At 34.2% G+C, this 18,526-nt stretch overlaps 2 protein-coding genes across 5 annotated transcripts; both read left to right on the forward strand.

The window, feature by feature from the left end:
• The first annotated feature begins 1,875 nt into the window (after positions 1–1,875).
• Positions 1,876–8,019, forward strand: LOC111410769 (methionine adenosyltransferase 2 subunit beta). 2 transcript variants are annotated; one of them, XM_023041290.1, is made up of 6 exons: positions 1,876–2,239; positions 2,488–2,647; positions 3,274–3,467; positions 4,689–4,812; positions 7,036–7,166; positions 7,440–8,019. In XM_023041290.1, the coding sequence occupies exons 1-6, from the start codon at positions 2,012–2,014 to the stop codon at positions 7,569–7,571; spliced, it is 969 nt and encodes a 322-aa protein (XP_022897058.1). In that variant the 5' UTR covers positions 1,876–2,011; the 3' UTR covers positions 7,572–8,019. The 2 variants fall into 2 exon arrangements, with proteins under 2 accessions (XP_022897058.1, XP_022897059.1); XM_023041291.1 differs by having other exon boundaries at positions 3,274–3,461.
• A 2,420-nt stretch (positions 8,020–10,439) lies between these two features.
• Positions 10,440–18,085, forward strand: LOC111410770 (NAD-dependent malic enzyme 59 kDa isoform, mitochondrial). Of its 3 annotated transcripts, XM_023041292.1 has the most exons (19): positions 10,440–10,825; positions 11,577–11,673; positions 12,148–12,266; positions 12,353–12,520; positions 12,761–12,889; positions 13,467–13,527; positions 14,036–14,139; positions 14,226–14,309; positions 14,429–14,535; positions 14,629–14,722; positions 15,098–15,211; positions 15,420–15,485; positions 15,594–15,666; positions 15,771–15,857; positions 16,088–16,142; positions 16,226–16,297; positions 17,207–17,269; positions 17,478–17,592; positions 17,761–18,085. In XM_023041292.1, exons 1-19 carry the CDS (start codon positions 10,694–10,696, stop codon positions 17,830–17,832), a joined length of 1,812 nt encoding a protein of 603 aa, XP_022897060.1. In that variant the 5' UTR covers positions 10,440–10,693; the 3' UTR covers positions 17,833–18,085. The 3 variants fall into 3 exon arrangements, 2 of the variants coding, with proteins under 2 accessions (XP_022897060.1, XP_022897061.1); XM_023041293.1 differs by lacking the exon at positions 15,098–15,211; XR_002705762.1 differs by lacking the exons at positions 16,088–16,142; positions 16,226–16,297.
• The last annotated feature ends 441 nt before the right edge of the window (positions 18,086–18,526 follow it).

Consider the following 18,526-nt stretch of genomic DNA (forward strand, 5'->3'; position numbering starts at 1 on the left):
CCAATCACAATTTAATTAAATTGACTTAAGTTTTATTCAAATCTATTATTCTACTTTAGTGTCATTTTTTACTGTTCTGAAAAAATTGAATTGAAGCTCGACTGCGCCCCCTCTTAATTATTGTGAGCCTGTCATCTTCTTTTTCCTATGATTTTAACAATCGATTGAAGAGAAGAAATGCAACATTGAGACTAACTATGTAATCAACATTCTATTTGTCGGAGACAGGTTCTTGACTTTCTTGTCAACCGTTCGTGGATGTGTGTGAAGTGCCTCTGCGTTTTGAAGATTTTACACCCTCTTGTGCATGTTTTTGGGCTTGTTATCTTTGTAGACTTTTATTGTGCGTGCTTCCCCATCCAACAATGGTGCTCCTGACTATAGGTGGTTTAGACATCTCAAATTATTATTTTTCTGATGTAGTAATATTTTTAAATAATGTCTTTTCTTAGGTTAGATGGACTTTAATAAAAAAATAAAAATTCAGATAATTTTCTTTTAAGTAAAATGTCACCCACTTTAAAACATAATTTACTTATTTTAAAATTTAATCAATAAAAAGTACCTATTTAAGAATATCCAAGCATGAAATAAAATTTCAATTAAGCTCAAATCAACGTACAAAAAGCATTGCAAATATACATGTGACAACACCACATTGGCTGTCACAAAACTATTGCTTGTAAAAGGTCCAATGAATACTTCACCCGTGTACCTATAATGCTATTTGTACATTTCTTCCGTTCATGTAACAAAGTTCATAAAATTTGTTCAACAAATAAAAAAAAAAAAAAATTGAATTAGAATTTCTTCATCCTCTTTTCGATATCTCATTTATATGTAAATCAATGGCATTATTATTTCGTTTTGGCCCTTTGGACCAAGCTAATTTGCCAAGTAGGGTTTAACACCCTCCGACACTCACAATGAGATGTGGGGTGGGTGCTAAGGTTGGACAAAACTCTCGAACCGAATTGAATCGAATTTAGCAGTTCTTCTTAATTTAAATATTCAAACGGGTATTTAAATCGAGAATCGACGGGTTCGTTTCGGTTCTAGATCAAGAACTGAAGAATCGAATATTCGTAATTTTCTAAATTTATTTATTTTAATTAAGCCAAATTATTATATATTTTTTTAAATAAATTTACTAACTAGTTAATTTAGCTCAAAACAAACAAATATGATTTTCCTATTTCTAATTTTCAATCCAATCACAATTTAATTAAATTGACTTAAGTTTTATTCAAATCTATTATTCTACTTTAGTGTCATTTTTTACTGTTCTGAAAAAATCGAATTGAAGCTCGACTGCGCCCCCTCTTAATTATTGTGAGCCCATCATCTTCTTTTTCCTATGATTTTAACAATCAAAATTATGAAGAACTTAGCAAGGAGAGATACAAAAGACCAATAAGATTGGACTACGTTATTTTGTAAGAGTTAATATTGAACATATTATTAGTAGAATTAGTGTAGTTTTGAAAATATTAAAAAATTAATTATAGTACACAATCTGAGAACCGAATGAAATCAAACCGAACCGATTTGAACTGAATGGAACTGAACTCGAACGGTTTTACAATTAAATTTGGAGCCGACGATTTCACTTACTAAGTACCAGAAAATTTTGGGTCCGATTCGATTCTTGTTAGAGCCGAACCGGATCATCTTCAACCTCTTTTTGGTATCTCATATATATGTAAATCAATGGTATTATTATTTCGTTTTGGCCCTTTGGACCAAGCTACATTGCCAAGGGGGGGTTTAACACCCTCGAGCACTCGCAATGAGAGCGGGTTGGGTGCACTTTTTGACGTTTTTTATTCAAGCAAGTCGAGTATATATCAACCAACGTGTCAAAATTTTTCTTGCAAAGGAGTTTTATTTTGACCTTTTGGGGGTGTTACTTTTGGAAACATTTGGGCATCGGCTGAAATAAACCGTCGTCCATTTTCTGCGAAACCGACCCTTTACAGTGAGTTCGTGTGGACAAGGGAAATACAGAGAGATGTGCGAGAAGCGAGTGCTGATTGTAGGAGGCACGGGCTACTTAGGTCAGCACCTCTTGCAATCCTTCGCTGAGATCCAGCAAACATCTCCGTGTACTCTTGCATTTACCTACCATACTACTCCCCCTCCTCAGCCACTACTCCGTGCCATTCCTCATGCTGTTCCTTTCCAAGTGGATTTGTGCACTGGCGATGGCCTCCATGCCGTCACCCAAACATTGGGCCAGGTAACACACTATTTTTATGGCTACTTAATATTTTAATAGTTTTTCATTTCTACTTATGTTACTGGTTTGTGCTTGTACTGCTGGACAGTTTGATCCTTCATACATTTTTCTTCATTTTTTGGTATATAATTTTTAAGTAGTGGATTTTTTAAATCCTTGTGCTAACATTTAAGGTCTTCATTTTTTGTGCTAGGAATTAGGTTGGTTCATAAAATTGCTGACTAGTGTATGATGATTTTGTATTACAGCCTGATGTGGTGGTTAATTGTGCTGCTCTTTCCATTCCTCGTGCCTGCGAGATGGATCCTGCAGCTGCCATGTCTATTAATATTCCTACCGCTCTTATAAAATGGCTATCAAGCTTTAGTGGGAAAAATACTCTTCTGATTCATTTATCAACTGATCAAGGTTACTCACATCTGTTGTAGTGCAATTCTGATCTATAGTTTCCAAAGACAGATGATTTATATTCCTTTATGTATAGCACCAATTTGATGAGCTCTCATTGATTCTTTCTTTATTTCTTCACTGAGAAAGCATGGCTTCTATCTTAATTTGATTTCCGTCTTTCATTCTAGAATTAATTTGATAACACTATATTTTTTCTTGGGAGGGCTTTATTGTTACCCGGAAGAATTAACACTTCTTACTCCTGTCTTCATTCCAAATTTAAGAAAAATGAATTTTGCTTAATTCACATCATGATATTTTTAATTCCTTAAACAAGGGATCAAGGCATTCCAAATACTCGTCAGAAATTTGCACAAGATGAAGCACCCTATAGCTCTATCCGTGTTGAATCATTGTAATACATCCTGTTTTTGCATTTTTATGAATTCTACTTGCTTTTGGCTTCCAGTTATTAAAACAAAGATTCATGGTTCTCTTCTTTTAGAAGTTCCTTTCCTTGTTTCTTCATCCCCACTGCACACCTACAGACCCTAAAGAGGAAAGAGATAAAACCACAGAAAACAAAAGGAAAATGATATTCATATTCTTCACTGGCTAATGAAACAAATTTGACTTTACTGCAGTTTATGAAGGGATAAAGTCCTTCTATAAGGAAGAAGATGAGACTGTTCCAGTGAATGTTTACGGGAAGTCTAAAGTTACTGCAGAGCAGTTTGTATGTGCAAACTGCTCGAACTTTGCAATTTTGAGAAGCAGTATAATCTATGGACCACAGACTATCTCACCTGTTCCAAAGTCACTTCCAATTCAGGTGCATGTACAGGCAGATCTTTTTTTGTACCTCTGTAGCTTCAAAATTTTTAACATTTAAATGTGGATACTTCCATATTTTTCATGCAACGCCCTCTAGTATATATGAATATCATAATCCGCAATGACTATTTTGCTTTTGAACTCACATTACAGTTTCCTAAGGAATTGAACGATAAATTTAAATGCTTATGCATCAGATTGAAGTTTTTTATGTCTAAAAATAGACCACAGGAAGCAGAGAAAATAAGAAAATTTTCTTTACCCTCGTTCCTTTTGTCCTTTGGCGAGTGGAGAGTACATAATTTTACCGTTTTAACTTTCTTATATGTGATATTGAAAGAATCTATGTGCATTTCAACAGCTACACTTGAACTTTTAGTAGTTTCTTGCAATTCTGTGCCATTTAATAAGCAGATATTAAAATGTATATCCCTTGTTGCAAGTTTTCAGAAAAACAAGGTGATAACCTGATGTGTCATTTGCATGATCTACCTTGCTGGAAACTGAGGAGACCATAGTTATGAGACTATTGATCCAATTAAAAATGTTGTAATCTGTATAAAAGACTTGAAAAACAGGAAGCAACTCATTTCAAAATTGGTGATGAGCTAATACATTGTTACATTTTATTTTGATCATAATAAAAGATGGTAAAGAAGATCTGCAGCTGACTCGTGTTCCACTCATGAGTGTGAAACATAAAGTAGGACAGGAACTCTGAAGAAAACCTGGAATTTAGCTTTGATGATAAACATAATTCTATTTGGATGCTTACTTTGAAAGCTTTCTACAGTCACTAGCAACAATACGCACTTGATGTGTGTGTTAATTTCATAAAATACGTTTTCTCTGATATATAGTTAATGCTTGTGCTTAATTCACAACATGATTGTTTAGTAAATCCTTTCTAATGAGTAGCATTACTACATAAAAAAGGATCCGCCTATTTATTGGATTGTTTTTAGTTACCTTTCCAAACTCTGCTAGAGATAGTTTAAGTTAGATTGACACACCAAAGCAGTTAATATGATTGTATGGATGGATCAATCATGTTTTTATATTTGAATACTCAGTAAACTGGTTTATGATGTTGGGAAATTCTACGAAACTCATTTGTATACTTGAATTGGGATCACAATAGTGTTAGTTCTGTTCTGTTCTCAATCTGTACTTCTGAAACTGGAGTATTTGTTTGAAATTGATAATCAAGATGTATATAATGCAGTGGATGGATAGTGTTCTTGCTAAGGGGGAGCCACTAGATTTCTTTCATGACGAGTTTCGTTGCCCTGTCTATGTGAAGGATCTTGTCACAGTCATACGGACACTGACTGACCGATGGATCGCAGGTTAAGATGGCTTCTGGCCTGTGTGCTTAATTTTAGTACCTTGCATTCATGCTTATTCCTCCTTTAGTGTCTTTATGTGACAACCCAAATCCTTAATGATTCGAGCGTCACTAAAATTTAAATAAAATAAATAAGTAGAATTTTTATAAAAATAATTGCGATTCAATATTATTCATAATAAGCTTATTGTTTGACATAAGGAAATCTAAAAATGAATTCAACATAAATTAAATAAAATTCAACATAACTTCATGAAAATTATTTTAAATATCCCACGATGGCATTCATCTCCTCATCGACCATCTCGAACCATTAATTTTCTAAAATGGGAAAAAGAACATAAAGAGAGATAAAATCTCAATAGGTGCGCGTAAGTAATTTTTGTTCTTGTATACGCATTTCATGGAAATTTTCATCCTTGCATGTGGAGACATGAAAATTGGACCTAACTTAGATGGTACCAAATTTTCGTGCGTACTTTAGTCCGTCCTTGCAAATCTTATACATAATACGAACCATAACTTAATATAACTATGAAATAACATATATATGATCATTCACGTAATAACGTAATGACACTCTTACTTTTCATTGGGCAATTCAAAATAATAGAAGTGATTGTTGGAGAGAGATCCTTGAGCCGCGTGCGGTGTATGATTGTGTAAATGTACGACTATCTCTAATAAGAAAATGACAAGATAAAGAGTTAGGCGGAGAGACAAAGTGAAAGAGGTAGAGAGAAAGAGTTGTAAATAGTTGGTGAGGGGTAGTTTAGTGTTGGGCTTGTCTCCTATTTATACTGTAAATTTTTGGACAATGTATAATAAAGTGAAAGGATGTGAGTTAGGCATGGTCAATGCATAAATGGTGTATTATCTTAAAAGTTGTCAAATCAATACCTTTAACGATGTGGTCAAATCAATTGACTTTACTTGAAACTTGATGCAAATAATGCTTGTGGTCAAATCAATTATCTTTATTTATGTGGTGAAATCAATTACATTGACTTGAAATATGGAGGGAATAATGCATGTGGACAAATAAATCATCTTTAATCATGACCAATTGGCAAATTTAAATATTTTATGCATGATTTCATCTAATTTCTAAAATAACTCTCCGCTTAGGTCCTCAAACTATCGGCCAATAACCAATAAGGTCATTAGACTAGGTCAAAACCAGTGAGGTCATTAGACTTTAATAATAGCGCACTTAAGTTTTAAATTTAAATGTAACGACTAGTAGTAAAAATTTAGAATATTACACTTTATCTCACATTTAGGTTCAGTGGGGTGGGTGTTGTGAAATTTGTCTGTTGCTGTGTGATTTATTATATGCATCGAGTTTGAAGTTTAATCCCCTTAGCTGCGGTGCTTGAAAAGAAAGAAGAAAAAGGATCCTGTGCTAATACTTTAATGGATGTGCATTTTCATTGAGGTAGCACACATGAGAATGTGAATATTCTCTTTTTATTGTGCCATCTATTGCATGCTGAAACATGTCACTGGAACATGCTCTTGCGTCTCCATTCTAGTATGGGTTGGTTATCATTTACATACCCTGAAAAAGGAGGCATCTATGCAATAATGATGAGACCAGATTCAAACAGTGTGCTGGTTATCCTCTGTTGTCATGAACTTTGTTTTCAAGGTGCAATGCTACCTGCATTTCACTTACTTCGAATTTGAAATTTTTTGTTGCAACTTATATAGTGGATGGAAGTGTAAAATGGAGGACCACTTGGGAACTTCCAGACTAACGCTAGTCTTTTTCTTACTGTTCAAATTTCTTGGGTATATAACATTATGCTGTTGGGCATGTCCTGGAATTCTCGATCTTCTTTCTCTTGTAATGAGTGGAAAATTTTTGTCAGAATTGCACTTATACAGATAAGAGTTTGATTTAGAACTTCCATAGATGAGCTTCCGTATTTTCCTGAAAGTAAGGAAAAAAAATCGAAGTGGTGAGTTCTATGCTCTTTCAATACTTGATGTGATCTGCTGAAAAGCTTCCATAAATTCATGTATGCAATGGCATGCACATAAATATAAAGAGAATTGCACATGTTTTATATTGATAATGAAAAAGTTATCCTTTCCTGAATTGGTGTTCTGTTCTGTTCGTGGATCCTGCTTTGAAGTTGTAGTCTCCTGCTATTCTGCTTTAGTGCTTTATCAATTGCTTTTGTGTCCTGATATTATGCTACTCATAATTCATTTGCAGAGGGTAATCAAATGCAGTTGCTTCTAAATGTTGGCGGCCCAGATAGGGTATCCCGGTTTCAAATGGCTGAGGCTGTTGCCCATGCTAGAAATTATAACACATCATTGATCACACCAGTCTCTGCATCGTCTGTATGTATACTATCATCAGTTCTTTTTGACACACTTCTACTGTGATACGGGAATCATTACTTCCTCTCAAATGTTATCTCCATAACATCTTCCTTTTTTTATATTAATCCTTCATTTTCTTCATCTAAATTTTGCTTTTATGCGGTGATATAAATTGATATGATAAATGAACAATGTGCTTCCCTTAGAAGCAAGATTTTAAATGTGCATGTTGGGGTTGTCTAACACTTTCTTTCTCAAATGTCGTCTGAAACTTCAGTTTTAACTTTTCAGGTTGATCGAGGTGTCAAATCCCCTGCTGATATTTCCATGGATATCACTAAGCTGATTCAGATGCTGCATATTTCTCCAATTTCATATGCAAAAGGTGTCAGGTTGACACTTGATGCTGAAGCCAGTTCATGATTTTAAAAGAACTTGTTTCCGTCATTCTTTTCCGAATGGATCTTTTTATATGGTTTTCATTTCCTTCATTACCAAGTCTAATTGGGTGTTGAATGCACAGGCCATTACTGGAATTAGTTTGGCTTGAAGACTGAAACTGCTTGTGATTTGGGAGTTTATAAACTTGTTGCTAATATAACTAATAATGCACAGCCAAGTGCATGAACGTGAAAAGGATTACAATACTTACTGTCATGATGCCATAGTAAGTGGTTTTCTGTGTTTATGGATATCATGAATGGCCTTGGAGGATGCAGGATTGTAGTGTTTCTATTAGTTGTTTTAAGCACTTGCAGAGAAACTTTGCAATACTTTTCCCATTGTGGCTTCAAAGTAGAAGAAAGAAGTGAAATGCTTGATCTTTTGCTACATTGTGAAAGCCTATCATATTTTATTTTTATTTTTATTATTATTTTGTGCACATTGCTCGGGGAAGAAGGGTTTTGTGCCATGTATGCAAGGCTTGTGCAAACCATTGTAAAGGCCTTTTCCACTTAGGAAGTAAAACTGGGGCAAGTCGTTCCAGGATCTAGAACCCAAAAATACAAGGTATGCTTGTTTTACTGGTCGACATGTAACGTGTTTGCAGTAGCAGATGAGAACCTTTTACATATTGAAAGCATTTTTATTTTTTTTCTGTAGTGCCCTTCTTGGGGAGGTTCTTTCTGCAACTCATATCTGAGGAAGGGCCAACCTCACTTGTCAAAAAGATTCTTATTCCAGTGAAAAAGGTGGAATGAAAATGATAGTACTCTTTAAATAGTTATGCTATCTATAGGAGGAGAACATAAAATTCTTGGAATAAGTTCCATTTGGGCGATTAGGAAGTTGCAGCACTAGCACTAATATTCTCTTCTTGTGGCATTAAGTTCAGCCCTACAAAATCAAGTCCAATTCTCGAGATTTGCCCCCCACCACCATATTCTTGACCATTTCACTCTATTTTTAGACGTCACATGATGGCAAAGGACATGTTTTGTAAGGTAGACTGATTGAGATTAATTAAATCCAGCCCATGGTAACCAAAAATTCCGTAAGAATTTTCTTGTGTTCGGTTGTAACTCGCAAGCTGTAATTGTAGACTGAGGATTAGAATGGCATCTTTTGCTTTGCAGCAATGGTCGGGATTGATTCTTGGTATTGTTAAAATGTCAAATCTTGTGGACAAGAATATTGCCCAAATCGGTTCGTATTCTATGATTAATTCCTCATTGCAATTGTTCATCTAATGCGTGAAATATAATCTAAATTTATTTTATTTTTTCCTTTAAGATGTACACTAAGCTTTTATTTTCTAATAATTGTGTAAAAATGAAATTTTATGTAATAAGTCAAATATTGATTTTGAAATGTGTAACAATTTTGTAACGAAGTAATTCCCACGGATCGATTTTTCTTCAATACATTTAAAGTTGATTCTCTTCATCAATACTTAACTAAACCTATAAAAATATAGATATTATTATAACCTACATGCTAAACCAAAAAAATCAAGATTGTGATATTTAATTATTTTTACAAGATTTTTAAAAATAATTACTGCAATTACATGCATTTTACCAAAATTATTTTATGTCTAAGTAATGCTATCCGTTTTAACATTTTTAGATCTTGAACAATGTAATAGTGATCCTAACTCCACTGCTACAAGAATAGATAATCGTCTAAACTTTAGAATAGATAAAATTATTTATTTACAAAATAAATATTATTCTCTCAATCCCATTTATATAGGCTTAGTTTCCTTTTTTACTTGTCCCATATATATAGTTATGTTTCTTAATTTAGAATATTTTGTTTTCTTCTTTTATGAATTACCCTTATTTAATTTGTCTAATTATAATCAATTTTTTTCCACTTAATTTGCCTACTTCTTGAAATCATCCAAATACATATACATTTCCCAATAATTTGCCTACTTCTTGAAATTAATTTTCAAATTCTTAACTAATTCCAACGATAATTTACTACTAGTTGTTGAAAATTAAATAAGGGTAAACTAGGAAATTTCTGAGCAAAAATTACTTTTTTAATAAAATAAGATTCTTTAATCCGTGTGAAAAATAAAATAAGCCTGTATAAATTGAACAGAGAGAGTATTATTTATAAACAGTATTTATTGATCATCAATAACTGTAACATGATCACAATTTTTTTGAGTTAATTGTTCTAATGGTCACTGAGCTTTGGTCCATGTTTTTAATTGGTCACTGAAGTTTAAAATGTCGAGTTTTGGTCACTGAACTCAAGTCAATGTCTTCGATTACTCATGAACTTAGGTCTATATCTTAGATTGTTCACTGAAATTTAAAATGTCGAGTTTTGGTCACTGAACTTTGGAATATTCCGTACGTTACTCACTAACATAACTGTTGAACTTTAAAAAATATCGAGTTTACAGTGAGTAATATACAATATTTTTTAAAGTTCAGCGAGTAATGTATAATATCTTTCAAAATTTAGTGAGTAATGTACAACATTCTTTAAAAGATCAATGGACAAAATTCGACATTTTAAATTTCAGTGAGCAATAGAAGATAGGAAACTAAGTTCAATAACTAGAATTCGATATTTTAAATTTCAGTGATCAATCAAAGATATGAACTTAAATTTAATGAGTTTTACTAGGAGTTGGCAGCTGCCGGCTTTGGTCCCCAGTCCTCAGCTCTATAATTGGAAGCCAAATTAATTTCCTACCCACTGAAAATATCAGTTTTATCCTTTCTGCCCTTGCTTTTAAATTGGGCAGCTCAGTCGCCCTCCATTCCAATCAGGCGTCGAATTTTCGTACATTCTATCTCCTGCCCTTATAATTTGGGCAGATATATTTCCCTGTCCGTTGAGCTCAACGACGTCAACAGCTTGAACTTCAAAAAGGGGTATTTTAGACTGTACCGAAAGAAGGTTATAAAATCCCAAAAGTGAAACAAAAAATGTCAAAAATTAATTATAAAGAAGTTTGTGTAGATAAGTTATACATACACAGAAGTTGTGCTGTTAATCAGGTGTATTCACATTTTGGAGTGCTTTGAAAGAGACTTGGAAGTCACAGCTTTTATTTTCGATATTGTTAAGGCTTAAGAATGTGGAGAGTTGCGAGATCTGCGGCGGCTACTCTCCGACAGTCGCCGCGGCGGTTCTCGACAGCGATTCCTGGACCGTGTATTGTGCATAAGCGTGGAGCTGATATTCTTCACGATCCATGGTTTAACAAGGTCTACTTTTTTCCTTTCTGTATTTTTAATTGAAGCTTAATTGTCGTAGACTAGATTCAAGTTCTACAGTTTGAAATTCTGTTGAATTTCAGTGATTACATTTGATTGAGATCTTAACTTTTTACTCCAATTTTTTTGCATATATGGCTTTTTAAGTTGTTGTGAACTGAATTTGCACAGTGGAACAATAGTTGAATGCAGTTTTACATAGTTGTGTTAATTATGAATTTGTCAGTCTATGTACCACGACGATCAGGTGATATGTGAAGTCTACTGAGCGATCTTGAGTTGAATTTGAGAGTACATGATCTTTCAAGTGACATGATATATAAACAAAGGAGAAAACATTGATTCTTTCTTACAAAAAATGCACGTCTTTTTTGCGGTTGATAACATGTTGAATGAACAAAGAGGTTCCAGATATTAATGTAAATAAATTAAAAAGTTTCTCTGTGGTTGGTTATGGTATCACATAATCATTTGATTTGTGGGAAATGCGAACTAAATGATTATGCATTGTTTAATTAGTAATTCTTTTAAGAATTTTTGCTATTTAATATGTCTATCAAATACCATGTTTCATGAACATGTGTACTTGTCCATTATTTCCCAATCTAAAAGATAAGGCATTGAAAACAACATTTGTAATAGAATTGATTTTTGAAGGTGTGTCCAATTTTAAAGCCCAAATCATATATACTAGCAAATATTAACACTGCATTTTTGTAGCTAATGAGATTCTGAAAAGCAGGACACAGGTTTCCCTTTGACAGAAAGAGATCGGCTAGGGCTACGTGGTCTCCTCCCACCTCGTGTGATATCATTTGAACATCAATATGCTCGTTTTAGTGAGTCTGATAACTTCTAAGAGCCATTTTTGTTGCATACAGTTTTCCTGTTCATTTATTAATTGGATCATCAGCACTAACTGTTGATTACTTGTCAAAGTTATTCTAATGCAGGAAATAATAAAAAGGTTGGAGAACCTTGTTTTTTTTTTTTGTTTTTCCCGTTGGAATTGGCACGGACTCCACTAGATATAAATAACCTTTTTGACGATTCTTCATTTTATACCTCTAATCAAAATTAGAGGAATTCAATAATCTATGATGTGATTCAAGTGAAGGAATATTTGATTGTCCATTAAAATTTACATTCAATTCGTAGTCTCTATTTGCATACTGTTTCTTCTTTATATCTTTTAGGTTGTAATTTCTTTCAACGTATCTTTCTGCATATATCTATCTAGTAACCGTTGTAGTTTAAAATATAGCTTAAGATTGTGAAGTTAATGCTGATAATTCAACTATTTGTATTGTTAGTGGAGTCTTATCGGTCGCTGGAAAAGAATACTCAAGGTCAACATGATAATTTTGTATCATTAGCGAAGTGGAGGATTTTGAATAGACTGCATGACCGGAATGAGACTTTATACTACCGAGTAAGTTTGGTGGGTGTGGCTCTTGTAGAGGACAAACATATATTATACCAATGCAAGATGACTTGACCTCTTTACCATCTTCGCAGGTCCTGATTGATAACATCAAAGATTTTGCTCCAATAATATATACTCCGACAGTAGGATTGGTATGCCAAAACTATTCTGGATTGTTTAGACGTCCACGTGGAATGTATTTCAGTGCCAAAGATAAGGGGGAGATGATGTCTATGATCTATAATTGGCCTGCTCAAGAGGTACCATGTCAGACTTGGATACATGTTCATTATTTTCAGCCTTGCCTTTTGGTATATTATGAGTGGGATGTATTTTTCTTTCTCAGTGCTTTTCCAACCCAGTAAAATGTTATCCTGATAACCTATAAGCATCTTATGGTTATACTTTTAGTCCTCCTTGTATACGATTGTTATTGTTCTAAAACCATACATTCACCCACTATTGCATCTTCTTCCCTATTGAATTATTTCTTCTATTAGGTCGACATGATTGTGCTGACAGATGGCAGTCGTATTCTTGGTCTGGGTGATCTTGGAGTTCAGGGAATTGGTATACCTATTGGGAAGCTTGACATGTATGTTGCAGCTGCTGGCATCAACCCCCAAAGGGTATATCCCTTTCGTCTTTCTTCGGCACATGCACATCTATATTAAGCAGGTCTATGTGATACCTGCACCTTTTCTTGTGTCCACCTTGATCCTTTTGGCTTACCCACAGAAACTAGCCCCACATTTGTGGTAGACTTGTTATGGACATTTCTTGTGTCTAACACGAATTTTGTCATGTCCTCTATTATATGATAATGTATGGTTGAATTCTACGATTACCCATATATTCTATGTTAAATGCATATAGGATTATAGGTACATATATGGTTACCTCCGACATCCACACCAAAGGTGACATATATGTACATATGAATATAGGTCCAAATACCTGCATATATGTCCTTGCTATTTTTGGCGGTCTTATTTTATGGTCTTACAGAACTTAAGCAGTATTCAGAAGATATAAGTGTGAAAGATATATCAATGGTTCCATTAAAACAAAGCTAGATAATTTTCATTATTGAGCTGTAACTGAATATATTACTACACACAAATATTTTGTTGGTATTTTTTATTTATTTATTTATTATTTTTTTTTCTGTCTATGCATGGATTTACCTATACCTGTGTCTGCCAGATATTGCCAGTGATGCTAGATGTTGGTACAAACAATCAGAGGCTTCTTGAAGATCGCCTTTGTGAGTTGATTTGTTTAAGACTAGTTTTGACTTGCAGAATATATTATTTAGTTTTCTATTCCCATCTTTGACTCTGTTGCCAGCTTTTATTTTTTGTTCTTGCGTTGGCCAGAATCATCTTTTTATATACCACACTGCTTTGGTTAGACTGATGTACTCTACGACTCTGTAATTTTACTTTCCAATAAACATACAGAAATGGATATTTAAATAATATATCAATATGTTCACTCCCACCTTTATCAGATATTTGATTTTCATTGGCTAATTTCTATTTCCAATGTTTAACATGATTAATTCTAACTATACTTCTATTCTGAATTTATCTTTAGTTCTAGATTTAGATATTAACTCCTTTTGTTTTTCCCTTCTTTTCATAAAATTTAAATGATTGTAAGTTTTTGTTCTCGGTTTATCTTTTAGCAAATCAACTGGAGATTAGATGTAGCAAAAGCTCTGAACCTTAGATTTTTGAGAAATTATTTTTCACATGATTGTAGTTTGTCAGATTTAGGACTAAGACAGCCTAGACTGGAAGGAGAAGAATATTTGTCAATTGTTGATGAATTCATGGAAGCTGTTCATGCACGTTGGCCGAAGGCTATTGTGCAGGTCCCTTTGTTCTTAATTTGTGGATTTAGTTTATATTTTTGGCAAATAGCGTACTAATAATTTGTTAATTGGAACAATCTTGTCAGTTTGAGGATTTCCAAATGAAATGGGCTTTTGAAACACTAGAACGCTACCGTAAAAGGTTTTGCATGTTCAATGATGACATACAGGTAAATATTGGTGTTAGATCCTGCTATTTCCTTTGCTAGGATGGAAGATACTATTCAATAAAAAATTCTGGTGGTATTAATGTGCATGGAATTATCATCACCATCTTTACCTATTATAGGGAACAGCTGGTGTTGCATTGGCTGGGCTACTTGGCACAGTTAGAGCACAGGGACAGCCATTGACTGATTTTGCAAACCAAAAGATAGTTGTGGTTGGAGCTGGAAGGTAGAGCGTCTGTATTGTATGATGTTAATTAAAAACAGAGATGGTCCCTGGAAGCTCTTCTTCATTTCTCTTACCCTACTGTCTAAATTGCAGTGCAGGGCTTGGTGTTCTTAAAATGGCCTTACAGGCTGTTTCCAGAATGGCAGGACCAGAGGCAAATCCTCACTTTTTCCTGCTTGACAAAGATGTATGGTTTCAAAAATTTGAGCAGTAGTTGATTATCTTTAATCATCTCAAAAGCTGCAGTTTATCAGAGAGGTTCATCAATGTTCAATACTATAAATTTGAAGCAAAACATAAATCATAATAGATAGGCAAAAAACCAATACTTTATCATCTTACAAAACATTTTATCTCTGTTTTCCTTGGAAAAAACATATTACAATATTATAATTAGTCTGTTGTTTGTTCCCCTCCCTCCAACCATGGGGCAGAAGAGAGAGCGGAGGGGTGGGGTGGTAATTTGTTCCGTACGAATATGAAATCTATTGCTTTATTACGTTCTGTATTTATTTTTCTCATAGGTTTTTGTCCTATGTATTTTGAGCATGTATGACTTCAGGGTCTTATCACGAAAGAGAGAAAAGATGTTGATCCTGGTGCTGCAACTTTTGCCAAAACCCAGGGAGAAATTGAAGGACTAGGTCTTAGTGAGGGAGCCAGTCTTATTGAAGTGGTAAGTTATCTTTTTTTTGTGCAACATCTGATAGTTAGAGCTGTGGAGGGTATGATTTACTTTAGAAAGGAACTAATCCACTGGCCAAGCTTGTTAGCTTAAATGTGAAGGTTGCTGAGCCCTATGGTGTAAGGATGACTTTATCATCATTAAGAGTAATGGATCCTATGTGTTAGACAATAATTGCAGAAAATTAACTTCTGTGCAGGTCAAGACGGTTAAGCCGCATGTGCTTCTTGGCTTATCTGGGGTCGGTGGAGTCTTTAATGAGGAGGTTGACATTGCCTAAAAGTTTTCTTCACTTCATTATATGTATTACTGAAAGTTTTCTAATGTACAAAAGGGGATGAGTTTTTTCTTTGCTTAATTCTTCGGGTATCAGGTACTTAAGGCTATGCGAGAGTCTGACTCCACTAAACCTGCCATTTTTGCAATGTCAAATCCCACTGCAAATGGTTTGACTAGAAGCTCTCTCAATTTTGAATATATTTCATTGGTGGCATTTATGATACTTCTGTTGAATATTTTAACTTTAATCTGTACATGCTTTATTATACAGCCGAATGTACTGCTATTGAGGCTTTCAAACATGCTGGTGAAAATATAGCATTCGCAAGTGGGAGCCCCTTTGCGGATGTTAATCTTGGTACTCTTAATAGATTGCTATTTTCTTGGCAGTATATTATAGTTGTTTATCAATTAAGCTCTCTATTCCACTGTGAAAGATCAAATTCTCGATTTTCTTTCCCTTTTTTGTGGTGGAGGGAAAAGAACCGAGCTCCTTGTTGATATTGAAACCACCATTGCGTTGCTATGTGATTGCACATTCTTTTATATTTTTATGACAAGTACCAAATGCATAACTTTTATGGACAGAGAATGGAAAAGTAGGCCATGTGAATCAAGCAAATAACATGTACCTCTTTCCCGGGTCTGTAATAATTCCTACAAGTACTTTTAGATATTAGAAACTTACTTCAACTATCCTCTAAAATTATGCTTTCACTCATTTAGGATTGGCTTAGGAGCTCTACTGTCTGGTTCTCGTATTATCACTGATGGAATGTTGCAAGCAGCTGCCGAGTGGTATGCTATGAAATTCTATGCCTCCAACCGTTTTAATGATGTCCCATGTTACTCATTCAAAAGATGAGGACTTCTTATTCCTTCTCTTGTACTTAACAAACATTATATCTTCATGCAGTTGCAAGATTTATTTAGTCGTTCCATGTTAGCTTCACACAAGGTCTATTATATGGCTGTGATTTCTCCATTCTAAAAAAATAATAATAAATAATAAAAATTGGAGCAAAGTAGCTGAGATTTTAGTCCTACCTTTGACAATTTGCTTCATGCTGCCCGGTTGTACAAATTTTACTGCCTGTTCGGTACAATTTTGTTTGCATAGTAAAAGCTCCACCTACCAATTTTCTCTAGGCCCTCTTATAATTGATGAATATACTGAGCTGAATAAAATATATTTGAAGATTAGGAGAATGTGAGTTACATGAAAATCGTAAATGTTTGATTTCATAGTTTATATGACCCATGTGTAATGGAATAAGAACTTTAGGATTTAAGTAAGCGAACGGAAGAAACTTTAGCTTTATTATTGAATATGTGATTTGAGTTTATTCAAATTACAAGATCATTGAAATAAGCATTTTTTCCCCTCAGCTTCCAGTTCCATGCTCAAACATTTTTGTGTGTGTAAATTTCAGCTGTAGTCTCCAACCTTTGGTAAGTGCGACCTTTGTGTCCCAACCCGTCAAATATGTACCAGGGTCCTCAACCTTTTAAATCTGTGGTGGCATGGTCCCTAACTTGTATATCAAACATGCTAACATGCCCTAGTTTGCTTCAACAGAAAAAAATCACCGCCAGATAATAGTCTTCCTATTTAAAGAGAATCTAGTCTAGTCTAGTTGCCATAATGGTGTAAGAATAGTCTACTCTTCGCTAAGATAGCTTGCTAATGTGGTTTTGTTTGTGCAGTCTTGCATCTTATATAACAGATGAAGAAATTCAAAGAGGTGTCTTGTATCCATCTATTGATAGGTAAGACTTGGCTTCTCTGACTGATGAGGAATTATTAAAGTGTCCATTTCAGATGTTGAGATGTCTAGTTTCTCTTTCCCTAAGGAAAAAGGAAAATAGCTCATTATCTTTTGATTTGTAAAAATTGTTGATGAGTTTTCAATACGCTTCTCTTGGACGACCTTTTGCTTTTTGACTTCTACTGAACATATGGTTTGCCTATGGTCAGTATTCGGGATATTACAGCTGAAGTTGGAGCTGCTGTTTTGAGGACAGCTGTTGTAGAAGAAGTGGCTGAAGGGCACGGCGAAGTGGGATCCAGAGAACTGTCAAACATGTCGAAGGTCTGTTTAGACATATCTTGGCCTTGATAAAGGGAAAAAGATTATATCTAGTAACCTTTTATGACATTCAAACCTTATGAATTTCAAGAGTGCTCAATACAACTAAATATGACACATGATAATTGTATTGTCGACTAATCTGTGGTTTAATTATGCTGATGAACGCAGGAGGAAACTTTGCAATATGTGAAGGACAACATGTGGTACCCAGTTTACAGCCCTCTTGTTCACGAAAAGTGAAGCATTTCTCGCAATTACTGAGGCTATTTATTCTGCAGATTATTCAAAATTTCTCTAAACCATTGTATGCTTGAATACTAATTTTTACGAGCTTTCGCAGACATTAAAAGGACAGAACTAGTTAAAGCAGCCTATAAAACAATGAGCTAGTTTCCATTTTCGTATACCATCCTAACAAATGCGTGTATACCTATTTGATTTCAAGATTATATTCCCACTGATTAATTAGTTTGACATTATTTCTGTTGTATTCTATCTTTTTGTTGTACAATTTTAGCAGCAATCAGATTAAAAATTCAGGGTTTAAATTATATGTATTGAATCTTCTAAAATTTTAACCGTATGTTAGTCAACAAAAATGAAACATCTGAAATGACTAAAGTATCCCTATTCTTTCTCTTGACTTCTCACTCTTCTTATCCCCAATTTCATGGGGAAAATTCAGGCATCGGCTTCAAAGAGTAGACACCAAGATATGTGCAGGAAGAAACATTTTTTTATTAATAACACATTTCCGGCAAAATCAATAGTAGCAATTTGTGTTTCCTTGGGAACTGTAATTGCCCATGTGTTTCTGCAATACATGCTATTAACGATCTCGTGCTTTTGATTCCCAGCTAATTAATCGTTTATTATTTTAATTGCACATATAATTGCGTGATTGATCTGGATGTCATTTATCCGAAAATACAGG

The sequence above is a fragment of the Olea europaea genome, chromosome 15 (genome assembly GCF_002742605.1).
Source record: "Olea europaea var. sylvestris chromosome 15, O_europaea_v1, whole genome shotgun sequence".
Taxonomy (NCBI): Eukaryota; Viridiplantae; Streptophyta; class Magnoliopsida; order Lamiales; family Oleaceae; genus Olea; species Olea europaea.

Bases quoted from the DNA above. Each gene is read 5' to 3' on its own strand.
- LOC111410769 (XM_023041290.1), top strand. From the start codon at position 2,012: ATGTGCGAGAAGCGAGTGCTGATTGTAGGAGGCACGGGCTACTTAGGT. The intron at 2,648-3,273 runs GTTACTCACATC...ACTTTACTGCAG, and splicing joins TCATTTATCAACTGATCAAG to TTTATGAAGGGATAAAGTCC. The intron at 3,468-4,688 runs GTACAGGCAGAT...TATATAATGCAG, and splicing joins CACTTCCAATTCAGGTGCAT to TGGATGGATAGTGTTCTTGC.
- LOC111410770 (XM_023041292.1), top strand. From the start codon at position 10,694: ATGTGGAGAGTTGCGAGATCTGCGGCGGCTACTCTCCGACAGTCGCCG. The intron at 15,667-15,770 runs GTTTGACTAGAA...TTTATTATACAG, and splicing joins GTCAAATCCCACTGCAAATG to CCGAATGTACTGCTATTGAG. The intron at 17,270-17,477 runs GTAAGACTTGGC...GCCTATGGTCAG, and splicing joins TTGTATCCATCTATTGATAG to TATTCGGGATATTACAGCTG.